The 19,324-nt window shown below is 46.3% G+C and overlaps 1 protein-coding gene across 1 annotated transcript; it reads left to right on the forward strand.

Moving 5' to 3' along the window:
* The first annotated feature begins 10,325 nt into the window (after positions 1-10,325).
* Positions 10,326-12,215, forward strand: LOC119279961 (histone-lysine N-methyltransferase family member SUVH2-like). Its single transcript, XM_037561003.1, has one exon. The coding sequence runs from the start codon at positions 10,326-10,328 to the stop codon at positions 12,213-12,215; it is 1,890 nt and encodes a 629-aa protein (XP_037416900.1).
* The last annotated feature ends 7,109 nt before the right edge of the window (positions 12,216-19,324 follow it).

Consider the following 19,324-nt stretch of genomic DNA (forward strand, 5'->3'; position numbering starts at 1 on the left):
CACAACTGATCGAGAGGTGGTACATCGACCTCCCTACTACCATAGGGCATGTAGTATCTTCTTGGATATGTCTCCGAACTAATTATCCTTCAGTGGGTATAAAACCCTTCAGTAACCTCCACCAAATGACCCTAATTTTTGGTTGGACATGAACCTTCTAGGTCTCTTTGCCATCAGAAGAACTAGTCGGCACTTGCAAATTGCACTGTCTCTCCTTTAGAACCGATACACAAATTTTACTGACAATGTACACGATCTATCCCATTCCCATGTCCAAAAATCCTCTGCAGGCACTCTTGGCCTAGGCATGTTAAGAACGGCTACCACATCAACAACTATAAATAATCTCCTACCAGCTTGTCATTCCAATTTACAAAATCTTTGTCCAATAGATCTGCCACCAAGTGCACTGGATCTTAAGACATCCTGCTGATAGGCTTCATGGTGGTCGTGCTAGCAATCCACAAGTCATGCCAAATTTCCTTATCATCCCTAACTTGACGTATCTATCCTTGCTTCAGGACCCCCCCCCCCCCTTCCTTGAATAAAAGCCCGCCTCATAGCTGACGCACTTTTCGGACACCCTTCCTTGAGAAAGTTATCATTTGAGTTGTACCGACCTCAAAGAACACAAGCATAGAGACTATCAGGATTAGTTAATAGCATCCATGCCTATTTAGCCAACATTTAGTCATCGAATAATTCCCAATCTTGGAAACCTAGAACCCCTTTCGGCTTTGGAATTGCTTGACATCATAAATTTATGGCACAAACATTTTGCGAGCTTGAAGCAGCTCATATAATAGGCTGGTAATGCTTGAATTACTGACTTAAGATGCACCTCCTTTCCCACACGCGATCTTTTTCTCATACCAACCTTGTACCCTCGATCTCGCCTGCTCGACGTATGTTCAAAATGTTGCTTTGTTATCCTTCTTGTCACCGTTGGCAAACCAAGGTACTTCTCTACGAGGGCCTCCCTTAGGATTTGTAAGGCATTCTAGACTGCTACTCGTACTGAAGACCCACAATTAGGGCTAAAAATACCGAACTCTTAAGCTTCTTCGCACTTTGACCAAAGCCAAGCCTATAAGGTTGCAAAATTCATTGAGATGATGTGCACTCCAACTATTTTCCTTCGTGAAGATCAGATAATCATCAGCAAAAAAGGGTGAGACAGCCACGGCAACCGCAGTCCCACCCGTATACATCTATCAATCCATCCACAGCCATAATTCTTCAACATTTTTTTGGCCCTCTCCACATATAAGGAAGAGGTATGGAGAGGTCAGATCCCCTAGCCTAATTCCTCCATATGGACAAAAGGAAGGTAGCAACTCCCCATGAACTTTCAGTAGGAAGCTTACTAAATTAACACATGCATCTCTCGAACATAGAAACCCACACTTCCGAGAAAACCCATTGAAGCATAGCACTTCGCAAATGATCTAACTCCACGCGGCCATATCCTTTCATCATGTCAATTTTCACGGCTGCCCAACCTTGTTTTCCTTTCTCCGTCTTCATCGCATGAATGCACTCATATGCAGTAATTACATTGTTAGTAATAAGCCTCCCAGGCGCAAAGCGCTTTTTTTGTCGGCTATAATCTCTTAAAGAATTTCATGAAGACAATTAGCCAACACCTTAGAGGAAAGCTTATAAATGACATTACATGGGGAAAGATGCCTATGCTGATTAATATTTCAAGGATGTTTAACCTTAGGAATTAGAACAATCACCATTTTATTTACCGTTTCCGGCATATGACCCCCATTAAGGAAGTCCGTGACCGCTCTCGAAACATCATCCACATAAGCTGTTCATTCATCGCACCGCTTACTTTAGATGGAACATGATGTAACACCTTATCCACCACAGGGTCATCCCGCACTGCTTAGAAGCTCGTATAGAAGCCTTGGATATTAGCATGTATATCCTCTTTGCTCTCGCATAATACGCCACTAGCACTTTCCAGTGAAGAAATCCAATTCCACGCTCTCCTCGCACTCGACTAGGCATGAAAAAAAATTCCATGATCCGGTCTCCTGCTTGCAATCAGTCCGCACAAGACTGCTATCATTCTATGATCTCCTCCCTTGGCAAGAGCTCATTCAGCTGTCGGTCCAACTCCTTCTCGCTCGGCGAAGATCCATGCTATAAAGAGTTGCACTTCTTTTAGTGAGACTCCTTCCTGACTTTGTTAATCTTACACTTAACATCCGATGTTTCTTTTTGCTTTTCTAGTTGTTCGGTTGGGTCTTCATGTGATGGAGATTTCTTTGGAGGTCTGAAAGGCAAGAATTCCTAGCCCTCTGGTCCCACCCATTCACGACCACGACGTCATAAGTCTCATCATGCTGTCACGCCTCCTCATAAATAAAATGACGTGGGCTAGCACCGTCGCTTCCTGCACCTTTTTAATACCTACGGAGAGCATGTAGTGGTCGAACCTCGGCGATGAAATATGGCGCACCCCTGTTGCAGCATATATCTGCATGAATTTTGGGTTAGCTAGAAAATAGTCCATCCCAACCTTTACATTAGTACCATTTTCTTGCATGTTTTCCCAAGTGAATGGGATACCTCTCAAACCAAGATCATGAAAATCAGAAAAATACACGACTTCCCTTACCCTGCCATTTTCCACTCGACTATGTCATTAGCACTAAAAAATTCCGAGTTGTTGAGAATCTCATTAAAATCCCCTCTGGATAGCCATGGTATATCACTTTTCCTCTTCAGCCATTTCAACAAGTTCCATTTCTTGGATCGCTCACTTCAACTAGCCGCAACATAGTAAATCTCCAAGTTTCCATGTTACTCCCTACATTTTAAACAACACCATCAATATGTTAATCAGACACATTATGCACCGTGACATCCACCTCATGTGACAAGAACAAGGCTAAACTGCAACTTAAGACATCACTGCTTACGGGCAAACATCCAGCAAAACCCAAGTGGGCTCGCAAATCCACTACTCTCTTTCCCTCGATCGTCATTTCACACAAGAATAGAAAGGATGGCGCTTCCAACCTCCTTGGACTCGAATGGGCGCAGAACCCGTGCATTTTGCACCAGTTACATTAGATGGAACATGATGTAACACCTGGTCCACCACAAGCTCATCCTGCGTTTCTTACAAGCTTGTGTAGAAGCCTTGAATTTTAGCATGTATATCCTGTTATCTTTTGCATAATACACCACTAGCATTTTGCATAGAAGAAATCCTGTTCCGGACTCTCCTCGCACTCGTCTCGGCATGGAAAAATTTCATGTCCCATCTCCTACTCGCATCCAGTCAACACGAGACCACTGTCGTGCCATGATCTCCTCCATGTGCAAAAGCTCGTTCAGCTGTCGGGCCAACTCCTTCTCACGCGACGAAGATCCACGGTATAGCAAGTTGCCCTTTTGTTGTTCAAAGTCCTGCCTAACTTTCTTAATCTTGCGCTTAACATCCCTAATTCCTTTACTTCTCCAGTTGTTTAGTTGGGTGTGCATGTGATTGAGATTTCTTTCGAGGTCCAAAAGGCAAGAAGCCCCAGACCTCTCCTCCCACCCATTCGCGACCGTTACCTCATAATTCTCATCACGCTGCCATGCCTCCTCATAAATAGGCCAACACATGTCGCTTCCTGCACCTTTTTAATACCTACTGAGAGCATGCAGTGGTCGGACCTGGGTGGCAGATTATGGCGCACTCCTATTGCATCAATATAGCTGCATGAATTTTTGGTTAACAAGAAAATGTCGAGCCTGACCTTTACATTCGCATCAATATCTTGCCTGTTGTCCCAAGTGAACGGGATACCTTTGAATCCAAGGTCCTGAAATCAGAAAAATCCATGACTCCCTAGAATCCTGCCATTTGTAGCTCGACTCTTTCATTAGCATCAAAATATTCCTAGTTGTGGAGAATCCCCTCTTCATAGCGATGGTATATTAGATTGCCTCTTCAGCCATTTCAACAAGTTCCAGCTCTCGGATCGCTCACTTCTACAAGGCTTAATCCTAGAAACCAATTTATGTATTACTCTGTACATCGTAGACAACAACATTAATATATTGATTAGACACATTATTCACCATCGCGTGACATCCACCCACCTCACGCGACTAGAACAAAGCTAAACCGTCACTTAAGCCGTCACTGCTTATAGGACACATAAATTTCTCGAATACACACGTGTGCATATCATTCATTAAAGAAGAAGAGAGAAGACTCGCTGTCCACATTTACACCCATATTTATGTGTCGGATTTATCCGGCCCCACCCTAGGTACTAGAAATGTTACTACTCCTCGCTTTCCCGCCTACCGTCTTCCTCCTCAAAACCTTTGGTATTGCCCTCCATGAGGCCAGCCTTTGCCCATAACCTGCCCTCCTCTTGAATTTTCTGCAAGGTCCAAAAAACAGATGGCGTGGCTCCATTGAAGATGGCGTCGTTCCAGTGTTTCCACAACATCCACATGCCAAGGAGACACTTGGCCCGAGTAGACTTACGATCCATTGGGATCAAATCGTGTGTTAGAGCACCACTCGCTGAGGCCTTCATCATTATGAGGCTCAAATTCTTGCCTGTCATTGACCCTCCCCAACCAATGCCAAATCTTCTTTGCAAAGACGCAGCCAAGTAGCAAATTCGGGATAGTTTTCTCATGTTGGTTACAAAAAGGGCACGTGTTCTGGTGCGGTAGCCCACGACGAGCCAGACGGTCGGACGTCTAGCAACTGTTTTTGAAAGCCAGCCAGACGAAAAAATGGCACTACAAGGGTGCCTGAGACTTCCATAGGACATAGAAATGAACGACAGACCTACTCCCACAAAATGTGTTCGTGCTTTCAAACGGTGAACCAAGAACCGTAGAAGTGCACTATCAATCTATCATCAAAGGAACATACAGTCCTTGGATGATCGACGGACATCATCCAGAAAAAAGTCAGTCGGACACAACGATTCGTGCACCAATGAGTCGAGTCCAACCACCCATGACCATCCATCCAGGCTCCCAACTGGCAACAGAAGCCGGAGGTGGACCAGAGGAAAGCTGTCGTACAGACCAAACCAAACCAGTGTTGTGGTACACGCCATCACCGTCTCTCCAAGCACTACAATACAGCTAGCAGCACCTCCCCACCCAACCCCAACCCCAACCCTAGCCTGCGTCACTCCAAAACCTACCCCCTTCCATTTCTCTACCACTGGAGATCCATCCGCGATGGCGCCGGCTCCCCTACTCCTCCCCAAGCGAGATCCAGACGCAACCCCAGATCCCGACGGTGCGATCCCAGCCCTGGCACCGGCCCCGGTGACGGTCCCGCTCACCCCCGAGCTCTGCCTCGCGCTCAGCCGGGTAGTTGCCAGGTCCAACCCCGACGCCGATGCACCGATGATCTCTCTCACACACGAGCTCATCGCCATGCTGCACGACGAGCTCGAGCCCTCCCCCGACGACTACTCCATCTTAGCCCAAACGCTCTGCCTCTCCCAGCAGCTCCTGGACGCCATCTCCGCCCACCCCCCTCCGACCCGCCCTGCCCCCGTCATAACAACACCCACTATCTCCCCTGCCCTCGCCACCGCCACAGCAAGGCACACAGTCTCCCCTACCCACGCCGCCGCCACGGGCGTCGTCTCCCATGCTACCGCCCCCTCCACCCAGCGCGCATGCCATTGCCAATCCATCGTGGGCCTCGTCCTCGTCCTCGGCCACCCGCCTCCCCTCCACCATGCCACCTCCGCCACGTCCACTGTCTCGCCCGCCTCCCCCGCCGTCACGCCTAAACTCTCATGTGCCTCCGCCGCCGCCACATGCACTATCTCCCCCTCCGCCCAGTCATATTCTATTTTAACCAGAAAAGAAACTTGATTTATTTCATATCTGGATCATTAGTTTCTAGACTTCACCAAGCAATCACAAGATAAACTGAAATAAAGGTGAAATATCATGTCAAGTTGTTAACTTCTCCTTCCCGATCGATATGGAAGATGTGAAAGACTTATAATCATCATCTATAAGCAGAAATATTTAGCACACAAAAGGGCCTAACATTCAAAGCAATTTCAGATGAAAGCCGTGATGAAATATCCGTTAAAAGATCCATGAGTCATTGGATAAAATTCCTTTATACAAGAACGGTACATGCCCAACGCCTCATCTTGGTTGGCGATGATCCTCTGGCTTGTGTTCGAGGCCTCACGAGTCTGGGTGGCAAGCGCCACATCCATCTCCCTAATTTGCCCAGTCATAATTTTAGTTTCAACCTTAGATAGAACATGATGTAACACCTTGCCACCACAAGCTCACCCCGCGCTGCTTACAAGCTTGTGTAGAAGCCTTGGATTTTAGCATGTATATCGTATTTGCTTTTGCATAATACGCCACTAGCATTTTCCAGAGAAGAAATCCTATCGCGCTCTCGTAGCACTCGACCGGACATGGAAAAATTCCGTGTTCAGTCTCCCGTTCCAAGCCAGTCCACACGAGACCGCTGTCGTGCCGTGATCTCTTCCATGTGCAAAAGCTCGTTCAGTTGTCAGGCCAACTCCTTCTCGTGCGGCGAAGATCCATGGTATAGCGAGCTGCCCTTCTATTGTTCAAACTCCTTCCTGGCTTTCTTAATCTCGCGCTTATCATTCGCATCATCTGCCACTTGACCTTTCACTAGCACTAAAATATCTAAGTTGTTGAGAATCAAATTAAAAACCCCTCTGCATAGCCATGGTATATCAGATTGCCTCTCTTCAGCCATTCAACAAGTTCTAGCTCTTGGATCGCTCACTTGTACGGAACCTGCAAATCGCCAAGTTTCCATATTACTCCCTACATTCCGGACAACATCATCATTACGGTTGATCGGAAACATTATTCACCGTGATATCCACCTCGTGAGACCAGAACAAGGCTCGCCACTTAAGCCATCACTAACATAGAAACGGATTGATTGAATGGAGAACCTGCTCCTAGAAAACGTGTTGGTGCTTTCAAACGGTGAACCGGAGATTAAGAACCGTAGTAGAAGTGTACCATCAATCAAAGGGATCAGTCGTGTCATGGCGGCGCGTAGTACTACGCTACACAGGCGGGACTAGGAGGCCGGACACAACGATTGGTGCACCAAGGGATCGAATCCAACCACCCATGGCCATCCATCCAGGCCCCCAACTGGCAACAGAAGCTGGAAGTGGGACCAGATGAAAGCTGTCGTACAGACCAGACCAGACCAGTCCAGCGTGTTCCACACACGGCACCACCGGCTCTCGGGACATAGAAATGAACTAGTAGGATAGCCGCGCTTTGCCGCGGCCGAGAAAAATAACTAAAACCCTTCTCATTTACTCCCTCCGTAAAGAAATATTAGTGATCTAAACGCTCTTATATTTCTTTATAGAGGGAGTACCTTCTCATTTGTCCACGGCCAGTTTTGAATGATTATGAGTATATGTGATTCTAAGTTGCCAACACGGTAGGGGAGAAATAGCTTAAATGGAGGAAGATTTACTGCATGGCATAATGTTTGGATTTGACATGAGTTACACCTTTGCAGATGTAAATTACAGAGCACTCATGTAATACATTTGGAGGGAACTTATATTTTTAGGAAAAGCAAGCTTGACTCCAATTTCTAGTAGATAAATCAAGAAAGCATGTGATACTTGCAGATGAAAAGCGATGACATAGAGAGTGTACACTCAATCAAATAGCAAAAGACAGCCCTCGGGAACAATAAGGCAATGCCAAATGAAACTAAAAAAGTAGCGACACCCAGGATTATCTGGTAGCTTTACTACCAGCCGACTTCACTTGAAATGTGCTTCCCATATTGCCTAGCCTGAGCGCTTCTTTGTTTTTCCAGTTTTTCCTGCAAGGAGGCCTAGAAATGAGGCCTAAATTTTTTAGTCAGGTCACTCCACTATGAAACAAATATTGGCATCACCATCTCAAAATACAAATATACACACCTGCATCTCCCTCCGGATCAAAGCACGGACCTTGCAAAGTGAAAACTAATCATAAAATCATGAAGTTTGAGGGAAAACCGTACACTGATTAATACACAGGCCACACACATCTTCTACTATGCATCAATTTTATAAAATGCAAGTAGTTTTAACTACAGCAGATAGAGGTATATCACCAATTCTATTTGAAGATAACTGTAGAACTTGGTCAAACATGAAAGAGCAAGTACATATATAGATTTAAGAACTTTCAAGCACGAACTGCAGATCATTCCTTCAGATATATAATACAGCAGAAATATCCTACTTGCGACAATTTGTTACCTTCTCATTTGCAACGTCCATAAATAAATCTTGAAATTATTTCTTGAACATGCAGGTAAGAATACTAATGTAGTGATAGTAGGCATACTCAGAGGACATGAGACGGGAACAATAATTCAAAGCATTGCATCGAAAAATTCCTTCATGTATCTCGAGTTCTTCACTTATAATCGCAGAAATTCCATATGAGAGTGCTAGCTGATGTTTTCTCAAAAACGAACCCGTCTCAACCAACTAAAAAACTATGAGAAGCATTACAATGCATTGGAATATAGTACGGCGAGCCTGCAGTTTTGCAGGGAGATTAGGGAAAAGTTGTGACCCAGCGAATTGATGCTGGTTGAAAAAGAGGAGACCTGGAAGTGGCGACGCAACGGGGCTCGCAAATTACTCCAACTATCGACTGCTAAAGGTTCATGCGGCGAAAAGTTCATACATCACAGGATCACCAGCAAAAATAGGTAGCATACAATAATAGTAGGGATGGGAGCAACAACCAAGCAATTTTTTTTTTTTTTGCATTTCTTGTATATGTATGCAATGATTATTGCAAGAACCTGAGATGGCATTATAGCTTGACATTAGCAGATCCCTTGCTTCATATAATATTACTGTCTTGGGAAGCTCAAGAAGGATGCATCTTGCAGGCATAAGGGAAATCAAAAAGAAGTTTACTAACCAAGAAGAAACAAAAGCGTTTTGTGAAAACAACTCCATATCTAACATGAACTTGATAGACATGAACTAAAAGAATAAGCACAATAGAATTGCATACCTAGTGAACAATGAAAAGAAATGTATCCACAACAATCAGGTTAGCTGCAGCACAAGCAACAATATAATACAATTAACAAAAGGCCATTTCCGAAAGACTTGCACCATCTGGATGTATTTCGTTGGGTCTGGTCATTCTTGTCGCTTTCCTTCCATCCTAGTTCTGCAGTTTAACCTGATTACTGCCAAATAAATTATCAGAGAAAAGTATTAAGGAGGTGTGATTAAAAGAAGGACAGGGGGTGGAGTTCTTTTCTACACAAAACAAACTCCATGATCTAGTAACATGGCCGGTATGAAACAATTAACATATGTAGTCACTTACTATTGACGTATGTGGATTTCCTCAAACATCTTTTCACAAATAAACCGTTGAATATAGGGGTATGCAAGAACAAAGAGCTCTCACCCTTGGTGTTAGAACAATTTTATCAAGCATATCAGGGACGTTGCAATCTTGGTCAAAAAAACTGAATCTGATTAGGGGAGGGGTGATTCCTGAATGAAGAAATCAAGTAATCTCACCTTGGCCCTTGGACCCGGTCTGCCCCCAGTGAAGAAAGAAAAGAAGTGGAGATGGGAGTCAATACCTCCATATTCCTCCACGAACGCTGCACGCAGACCACACGGTCGTGTCTGTCGATCGCTCCATCTAGATCCAGCGGTGGTGCAGCACCCGAAAAGAGGCGGGGGTTCAACGGCCGGCATAGCGACGCAGAGGAGCGGCGGGCCGGTGGCAGGGAGAAGCAAAGGTGGATGGGAGGGTGTGGGGCATCGCGCAGAGAAGGCGGGCGCGATGGGGGAGGCGGAGGAGAGAAGATCGGGCTACGGCGCACGGAGGAGATATGGGGACGCTCGTCGCCGTTGCCGATAGATGGATAGTGGGACGCTCGCGGCGGCGGCGGCGACACATAGAGGAGGTCAGGATTCAGGGGAGGTTGGTGTTGGCTGGAGATGATTCGAGAGAATGGATGGCTGGCCACGCTACACAGGTAGGGTAGCACGGGCGGCCAGCCGGACACAGCAATTCAAAATCGACGAATCGAATCCAACCAAATCACCCTGGCCATCCATCCAAGGCCCCCAACTGGCAACAGAGAGTGGAAACCTGTCGTACAGACCAGACCAGACGAGACCAGTGTTGAGTACAAAAGCAGCTAGCGGCGCCTCCCACCCAACCCCAACCCTAGCCTGCGACCTGCGTCAGTCCAAACCCCTCTACCCTTCCGTTTCTGTCCGACCTCAGATCGATCGGCGATGCCGCCCGCTCCCGTGCACGTCCCCAACTCAGATCCAGAGGCTACGCCAGATCCCGTCGCTGCGCCGCCGGCCCCGGCGGCGGTCCCGCTCACCCCCGAGCTCTTCGCCGCGCTCAGCCGGGTGGCCGCCAGGTCCGACCCCGACGCCGGCGCGCCGAGGATCCCTCTCACGCCCGAGCTCCTCGCCATCCTGCGCGGCGAGCTCGAGCCCTCCCCCGACGACCACTCCGACTTGGCCCTCCATCTCCGCCTTTCCCAGCAGCAGCTCGACTCCATGTCCGCGAGCCTCCCCTCCGCCACGCCCCCGCAACGCCCACAGTCTCCCCTGCCCCCGCCGCCCTCTCACGTGCCACCGCCGCCCCCTCCTCCGCCCAGCGCGCATGCCAACCCGGCGATGGAGATGGCGCTCCACTATCGCCCGCTGGTGCGCCGCGCGCGACTCACCTTCGAGGCGCTCTGGGGCCGCTACCACCGCAACGCCGAGCACAACCCCGTCCCCGGCAGCCGCAACCGGGCCGACTTGCGGGCCCTCGGCGCCATGATCAAAGGGGGGCTCTGCCTCAACCGCGATAAGCGCATCGTAGGGCCCGTGCCGGGCGTCTTCGTCGGCGACGCCTTTAACTACCGCGCCGAGCTCCTCGTCGTCGGCCTGCACAACCAAACGCAGGCCGACATCGGCTACGTGCCCGCCAGCAAGCTCGACGGGGGCCACTCCGTCGCCACCAGCATCGTCTCCTCGGGCAGGTACCTCGACGACCACGACAACGGGGATGTCTTGATCTACACGGGAAGCGGCGGCAGCCCGCCGAACGCCGGCAACCTCGCCCTCACATCCAGCTGCAAGTACGGCATCGAGGTGCGCGTCATCCGCTGCCACGACTGCCACGCCAGCCCCAGCGGCAAGCTCCACGTCTACGACGGCCTCTACAAGGTCCATTCCACCACCGAGGTCTGCAAGTTCAAGCTCGTGCGTGTGCCCGGCCAGGAAGCGCTCGGCAGCAACACCTGGCGCTCCGCCAGAGACCTCATCAACCAGCTCGACGCCAAGATCCAGCCTCCCGACTACATCACGCTGGACATGTCCAAGGGCAAGGAAGCGGTTCCCGTCCCCGTCCACAACACGGTGGACCATGACGTCTTTCCCCTCAAGTTCGAGTACCTCGCACGCCCCGAGTTCCCGGCGCCGCCGGCGATGCCCGGCCACAAGTGCTGCATCAACGCCAAGACTGCGTGCAGCGAGACGTCCGGTTGCGCCTGCGTGAAGAGGAGCGGCGGAGGCGGCCCAGCGTACAATGCTGACGGCATGCTCTTGAGGGGGCGGCCGGTGGTGTACGAGTGCGGCGCGTCGTGCGGGTGCCCGGCGAGCTGCCCCAACCGGGTGACTCAGCGGGGGATGAGGCACCGGCTGGAGGTGTTCCGGTCGACGGAGACGGATTGGGGCGTGAGGACGCTGGACCTGATCCAGCCGGGCGCATTCCTCTGCGAGTTCGCCGGGGACGTGCTCCTCGCGGATCACCCCCGCATTGCCAACGCGAACGCCAATGCCAATACCGGCGCGTCAACGGAGGAGTGGGCCTGCTTCATCGACCCGAGGAAGTTTCCGACGAGGTGGATGGAGTGGGGGTACGCCCCCGCGGCCGTGCTTCCGGACGACGGCGAGGAACCGCCCCGTTTCGTGCAGTGCCCGGCGCCGGGGTACGTGCTCGATATATCCAAGAGGAAGAACATCGCGGCCTACATCAGCCACAGCAGCTTAGTGCCGAACGCCTTCGTCCAGCTCGTGGTCCGTGGCAACGAGGACGAGTCGTGCCCCCACCTGATGGTCTTCGCCATGGAGATCATCCCGCCGATGAGCGAGCTGAGCATCGACTACGGCCTTGGTCAGTGATCGATCGGCAATGTTTCCTGTATGTTTACCTTCATTTCCAGTTGCCATGAACCATTCTGTCATTGTTATCGATTGTACTATCATTGGATGGACGCAGCGCAAGACACCTTCAACTGAACTGTTTCCTTATATTTCTTGTGCCTAGTTAATTTGCCGTGTTTGCACTTTGCAGTCGGCAAGTTATAGCCTGAACCCATATTTGCATGAGTTGATCCTGGGCTCGACATCATAACCATGGATGTGAGGTTTAGTTGAGAATTCCGATCGGTTTAGTTTTCTGTAGTTGATGCAAAGGTCCATGAAGTTGTGGTGTTTCGCTTGAAGAAGCAGAATGGATGGTGCACGCATCCCGATCTGTCATTTCTAATCGGGCCTTTCAAATTTGGGTTTGTTTTTGTAGAAAGATTTCATCCCGTGCTTTATTGATGGAAAACACTTCGGCTTAACCGCCGGATTACTCCGCGCGCGTTGCCCGTCTTTGTACCCGTCTGATCTAAGTTTTTATTGATGGAAAACACTTCGGCTCAACCATCGGATTACCCAAACACTTCGGCTCAACAAACTTCCATGCGCGTCGATTGTCTTCGCGCCCGTCCGATCTGAGAATTTATTGATGGAAAACGCTTACTAATTACTCCGTGCGCGTAGACCATCTTCGCACCCATCCGATCTGAGTTTGATCAGACGGTGCACAGCTAAACGTGGAACTTTTCCTACCCAGGTTGGAACATGAGTGTTGTTGCGCTCACATGAACACATCGCTTGTTGCGGTCCGAGGTGAGGGTGAGAGGGCGGGTGTGCGATAGACATGTGCATTTCTTGTGCCCGTTTTTTTCCGTGTTTGCCGTCGGTGAGTTGAGTCTATGATCGACATCATAAACATCTATGTGAGTGTTATTTGAGAATTTCAATTGGTTTAGTTTTTTGTAGTCGCTGCAAAAGGCTTATGAAGTTGTGGTGTTTCACTTGAAGAAGTGGAATGCATGGTGCACGCATCCCGATCTATCATTGCTAATTGGGCCTTGCCAGTTTGGGGTGTATATTTTTGGAAAGATTTTGTGGCATGATTTATTGATGGAAAACGCTTCGGCTCAACCGACAGATTACTTGGCGCGCGTCGATCGTCTTCGCACCTGTTCGATCTAAGTTTGATCGAACAGCACATGGCCAAACGTGGAACTTTCTAGCCGGTTTGCAGCATGGGTGTTGTTGCGTTCACATGTTGCTAGTTGCAGACGGAGGTGAGGGTGAGAGGGCGGACATCTCCTTCAATAGAGATGTGCCATGTTGGTCCTTGGACATCTTCACATTTCTGAAAACAACGTCCCTAGCCTCATCATCTTCCTGGTGAAGCTCTCTCTCTCTCTCTCTCTCTCTCTCTCTCTCTCTCTCTCTCTCTCTCTCTCTCTCCACACACACACACATAGAGGACAAGGTCATGGAAGTCGACCGCCGCCCCTTCCCACAGCGGTGCTACAAGCTCACTCTCTCTCACCTCTCCCCTTGGAGCTAGATCAGAAAGGGAACTTTGCGTTGTTGCACATCACCGCCGGCTGCGGTGAATTGGCCACCGAGATGCTACAACTAGACTGCCAGCAATCATTGGTTGTGAACTACAGCATGACCCTGACCATTATTGTCATTAATATGACATTGCTCGACAATTATTATCAGACTTTCAAACTAAAATCATGCAATTAGTAGTTCACTCTTAATATTTGGCAAGTAAAAGTGGATGCGTATATGTATATACAGATATATAATTGAATGTATCCGGTCTTAAGGGCCTTCTCGTCGACTTCGCCCAAGGGCCTTCCAAAACACCATGGTAGGCATGGGAGGTCGGCACATATTGCATCTTAGTTCGAGATCCACATCACATGACATTGAGTTCCTTTTAAATGATCACTTTTTGAATTTCACTTCTCTCACAAAGATAATGTATTAATTCTTGGATCCACGTGTGATCACAAGGTACAACTATCTAGAAGAGAACAATACTGGATGTTAAATCGTATGGAATGATGTCACTGAGCACAAGGGAAACCAACAAAGACCAATCGTTATCGGACATAGAACCAAATCAATATAATGGATGTTCCAACCATCTAACAGCTTGCCAGTTATAGGATACTATATGTTACAGGACAAACAAGCAAAAAAAAAACTAAGACAACACTGAATAAAGCACTCAGAAAGCAAGGAACATATGGAAATATACCAAGAAGTTTAACCCGAGTGTGAATAGCAATATGGGCACTAAAACTTGAAATGACAAAAATAGAGAATTTCCAGTGATTATTGATACTAGTCATCAACCCGTGCACTTGCACAGGCTAGCACTATTTAAGAAAATCTTGGTGATTAATATACTTTTGAAAAATAAGACATCATAATAGATCACTACATTTACACAGAGGAATGGACGATATAATCAAGTTAGTTAGATCCTACTAAAATGTGTGTAGCTACAAAGAGGAATGTCCAAGTATAAGAATTTGAGCATCCGACAACTTATACTACAGTCCGGTACAAACTTACAAATTGGCTGCAAAGGGATCCGACCTAAAACAATAGATCTACAATGCAATAATGATCAGGTTTCAAGTCATATATGCTTTTACAATGACCTTCTTAAGATTTAAAATGCTAATATGGATAGCCTGCTTAATTTGATCTAGTACTTAGCTTGACACGTAGCAACCTATTACTACAGAGAAGATAAATGGTCATCGTGTACATTGGCTCGGGAAATAAGGACAGTGGGACATGAAAAGATTAGAATGTTGCAAGTTATATAGAAATACAGACCTATGCTTAAATTTCAATCATATGCATGCATTTTTTAATATGATTAAATTTTCATAATATTGTATTGACATAGCAGGCATATACACAACAACCATGTATCATCCACTATTGAATTGGCCATGAGCCCCATGTGGCCATGAGCACAAAACAAAATTTGTAACTTGTTCCACTCTTGAACCGGTAGTGAGCCCTATGAGCCACAGTACAAATCTGGAACTTGTTAATAATGCATATGGATTTATATTCTTATATCTACTCTATTTCGTCTCCCCTTTGTTGGAGGAATATAATATGGAATTTAGTATATATAAGCACACAAGGGAGAATATGGCCATTTACCAAACATTGAAATAGGACTCAGATATTAGAACACGATACAATTTCCACTTTTAGTCAGTTAATGCAATTAATTTCTTTGTCAAGCAATCAACCACATCGAGTATCATGGAGAGAAAGAGAAAGATCTGGTGGATAATGTTAACATATTTTTTTTAAAGTAGTCACACCATCTCTAAAACCTATTCTACATAACGATGAGGTCTGCCTTACCTGCCTGGAAAATGCTGATCTCGAGATTCATCCATAAAGAACTACGTACGCACAAAATTTCTGAATCTAGGAAAGAAACATGTCTTGAAAGTGAGTGTTGATGTTGCTGCTATTTCTGGAAAGAGGCCATGGTGAGTGCTTCCTTTGGTAGTATTTTCGAAAAGAGGCCATGGTGTATCTCCATGTATCTAGGAAACAAAAATGTCTTTAAAATGTCAATGCAACATATAGGGGGTCACCATTATATTAGATACTATTATTAAATTAGAACTTCTGATTTTTTATGAATTATAGTGTTTAAGCAAACCATTATATGAACATTAAGGGCATGTTGTCCCAGGAAATAAAGTATAACTATCAAGCTATATGAAAGTCTTAGGTTAGGTAATTCTGGAAGAGAAATTACAACTTGCTCTGGTCATATTCAGCTTGCTACAACATATACCTCTAGCACCATTCTCGGCCCATGGCCTCCGCTACTCCTGCCAAATAATTTCAAATTAGTGTACTGTAGTTATCCATGCATAGCAAGGAAACAATGGAAGAATCAGTTCAAAATAAATATAAGAGCATGTGCGTTGTACAGACTACAGAGAGATAGTTGATCTATACATTGACTTTCCCAAAACACAAATGATGTAATTTTGTGGCAACAGGAAGAGGAATTCAGAGAGGTAGAAACCTATGGAGAGATGAATCAATTCCTTACCTACAGAAGCCAAAATTCAAGTTGAGCCTGCAATAGCAGGAGCATTTAAAATGTGATCAACAATGCGACCATACTGAAACTCAAGGTAGATAAATCATTTAAAATTTCTAGCTATATATATTATACATCCTATTTTCAATCTTCATACGGATAGTATGGTAGTAATTAAGTTTTCTCTCACACATTTTTTTTACAGTTCCTAGTCTAGGGTATTCTTTGAAGAAATAGAAAAGTGACTTGCATGTACCCTAGTCATTCTGCTGCACAGAATGGAACACATAAATCTGTTAATTCGTCAAAACATATTTAGCTGACAATATTTGGATCATCATCAACGTACATAGGCATAGCTCCCCACTTTAAATATGGAAATGACTGAAAGGGCACTCTGTTATCATAGCTGAAAATATATATATTATTATATTTTGTATGGGTAGCATCTCTAGAATCTGAACACTGGTACTGCAAAAAAAAAATCATGCTTATATTAGAGACGAACCTAGGAAATATGCTCGTGGGTGGTTCATGTAAGTGTAGTTACCCCAAGCTTACTGCAGGGTGACACTTTAGGTGGTGCAGATCACCTAGCTAGTTCTCATCTGTGCCCCAATCCATATAATCTGATAAGTTTTTTTCAAAACGGTATATAATCTGATAAGTAGAAGTGTTGAAAGATAGACACGGAAAATGTGTTTTTCTTGATGAGACGTTGTGGATCAAAGGCGGAGATTATCTGGCTGCTATGGAGGCTTGGTGCAGTTGATACGATTTGTGGCCATAGTGCAAAACTTGGCAAACGTGAGAGCATGCATGAGGTAATGTGGCACGTGCACCCTTCAGTGCAGTATTGACCGTGTAATAGCCATTGGCTCTGGCAGCCATAGCCTCAACTAACTGATGGCCTAGACAGGATGTAGTGCAAGAATCTTCTAGCATATTGACAGCGTGAATTACAGGACTACAGGAGGTTCCCAATCCTTGGTTTCTCTCTTTTCACTACTGATTAATCTCAGTTCAGCCAAAACTTTCCTTTCGAAGTCATGTGATATGCTGTATCAGTTATTGGGGAATGCATTCATTTACATGACAGATGAAAACCGCAGAGAAAACCAATTGTAAGGGACTCAAAATGTTTTGTGAACCTGTGATGAGATGAATGTCTGGAAGCCTTGTCTGACAACTTGTGGAAATCTACAAAATCTGAAGCCTAATATATCTGCGCAGTAGAAGAGAACTGAATAGAAGAATCTGATATGGGGGAAGGGATGCAGAACTAAAACTGCTCCGTTCAAAATCTTGTATCCTGAAAAATACAAATAATGAACCAATTTTCTAACACTAAAACTGTTCTGAACTATCATCTAGACCATTGGTACAATTAATGAAGAACGAATCGAACTTTATTTCATACTCCCTCCGTCCCAAAACACTACGGGAATTTTGGTATACGCCGGGTGTGCGGCTCTTCACCGAGAGCCAAACCACGGACACTCGGCAAACTTCGGTACGCCGAGAGCCGCGCTCGGCAAAAGTGAGTTCACGGCAACTAGCCCATGCTGCGGACACAGTGTCACGGCGAAGGGACTACACCGGGCGAACGGTACAGACGCCGAGAGCACCACACGACAAAAGTAGCCACGTGGCATTGCCCGTTCGCACTTGACGGCTCCGTCGGTTTCTTTTCATATTACCGAGAGCCAGTTGTCGATGCTCGGTACAATATATGCCACATCCTCTTTTCATTTTTTTGTGTACTCTTTTGCCCTCTATTTTTTTGTATTTCATATCTTTTAATGACTAAAGTTTCAAAATGGCATGACTTTTGATGACTTGGGTTTTGGGTTAGATATTTTAAAATCTCAACCTCTAAGCACCACTCCCTCCGTTCCTTTACGTAAGGTGTATTATTTTTGCCACGGTGACCAAGGCACAAAATTATAGAGGATTTAGGATGAAGTTATCCTTGACTAATTTGTTCATTAGTGGCAAGTAAATCAATTAAGCCAGGAAAGAAAGAGATATTTTTTTCTGCGATAGAAAGAAAGAGATACTTGCAATAGGAGAAAGATTCTTACCGAGCACGGCTACAATCGGAGAAGACCCCTAGACGACCTAGGGCTAGGACCTGTACCGAGTGGGCTCTCTGTACAGGCAGCTATTACTGAAAACCGGTTATCGACCTTTGGTGCTGAGTAAGCCACATCCTATTTTCCTTTTATTTGTGTGTGTTTCTTTGCCACTCTCATTTTATGTCTGATATTTCATGTCTCTTAGTGAATCAAGTTTCAAGATGCCATGACTTTTGATGACTTGTGTTTTGGGTTAGATTTTTTCAAATCTCAACTTCTAAGCACTATAAAGTAAAAGAATGAAAACAGTGACCCGCCATAACACGGAGAAGCACGTATTCATCAACCCCTACCCCCTCTTGGTGCCAGTCTACGCCGTAGACCGTCCGAGCCAAGGTAAGGGCGCACGGTCGAAAAACCGCATCTCGATAATGTCTAACTAAAATGGTAAGGTGCTTTGCCAAGCATGTGGGAAAATAAAGGAGATGTAAACAATAACAAAAAGAATAACATGTATATACCGAGCACGACTACGAACAGAGAGGATGTGTAGACCTAGGGTTAGGACCTTTACCGAGAGCCGTTTATCAACTCTCGGTAAAGGCCACATCCTCTTTTCCTTTCATTTGTGTGTGTTTCTTTGCCACTCTTTTTTTGTCTGATATTTCATGTCTTTTAATGACTAAAGTTCCCAAATTCCATGATTTTTGATGACTTCTGTTTTCGGTTAGATTTTTTCAAATCTCAACTTCTAATTAAGCACTATAAAGTAAAAGAATGAGAACAATGACCTGCCGTAACACGGAGAAGCAGGTATTCACCAACCCCTACCCCCTCTCGGTGTCGGTCAACACCCGTCGGGGCCACCGGCTGGGTGCTCGGTCGGAAAGCCGCCCGAGGGGGGGGGGCAGGAACTGGCCCTGCATGCATGTGGCCAAGGAATATGTATGAAACGGTTTGTGGTGTACGAA

Source organism: Triticum dicoccoides, chromosome 3B (assembly GCF_002162155.2).
Source record: "Triticum dicoccoides isolate Atlit2015 ecotype Zavitan chromosome 3B, WEW_v2.0, whole genome shotgun sequence".
NCBI lineage: Eukaryota > Viridiplantae > Streptophyta > Magnoliopsida > Poales > Poaceae > Triticum > Triticum dicoccoides.

What these genes read in the sequence shown, in the direction of transcription:
- LOC119279961 (XM_037561003.1), top strand. Translation starts at nt 10,326, where the DNA reads ATGCCGCCCGCTCCCGTGCACGTCCCCAACTCAGATCCAGAGGCTACG.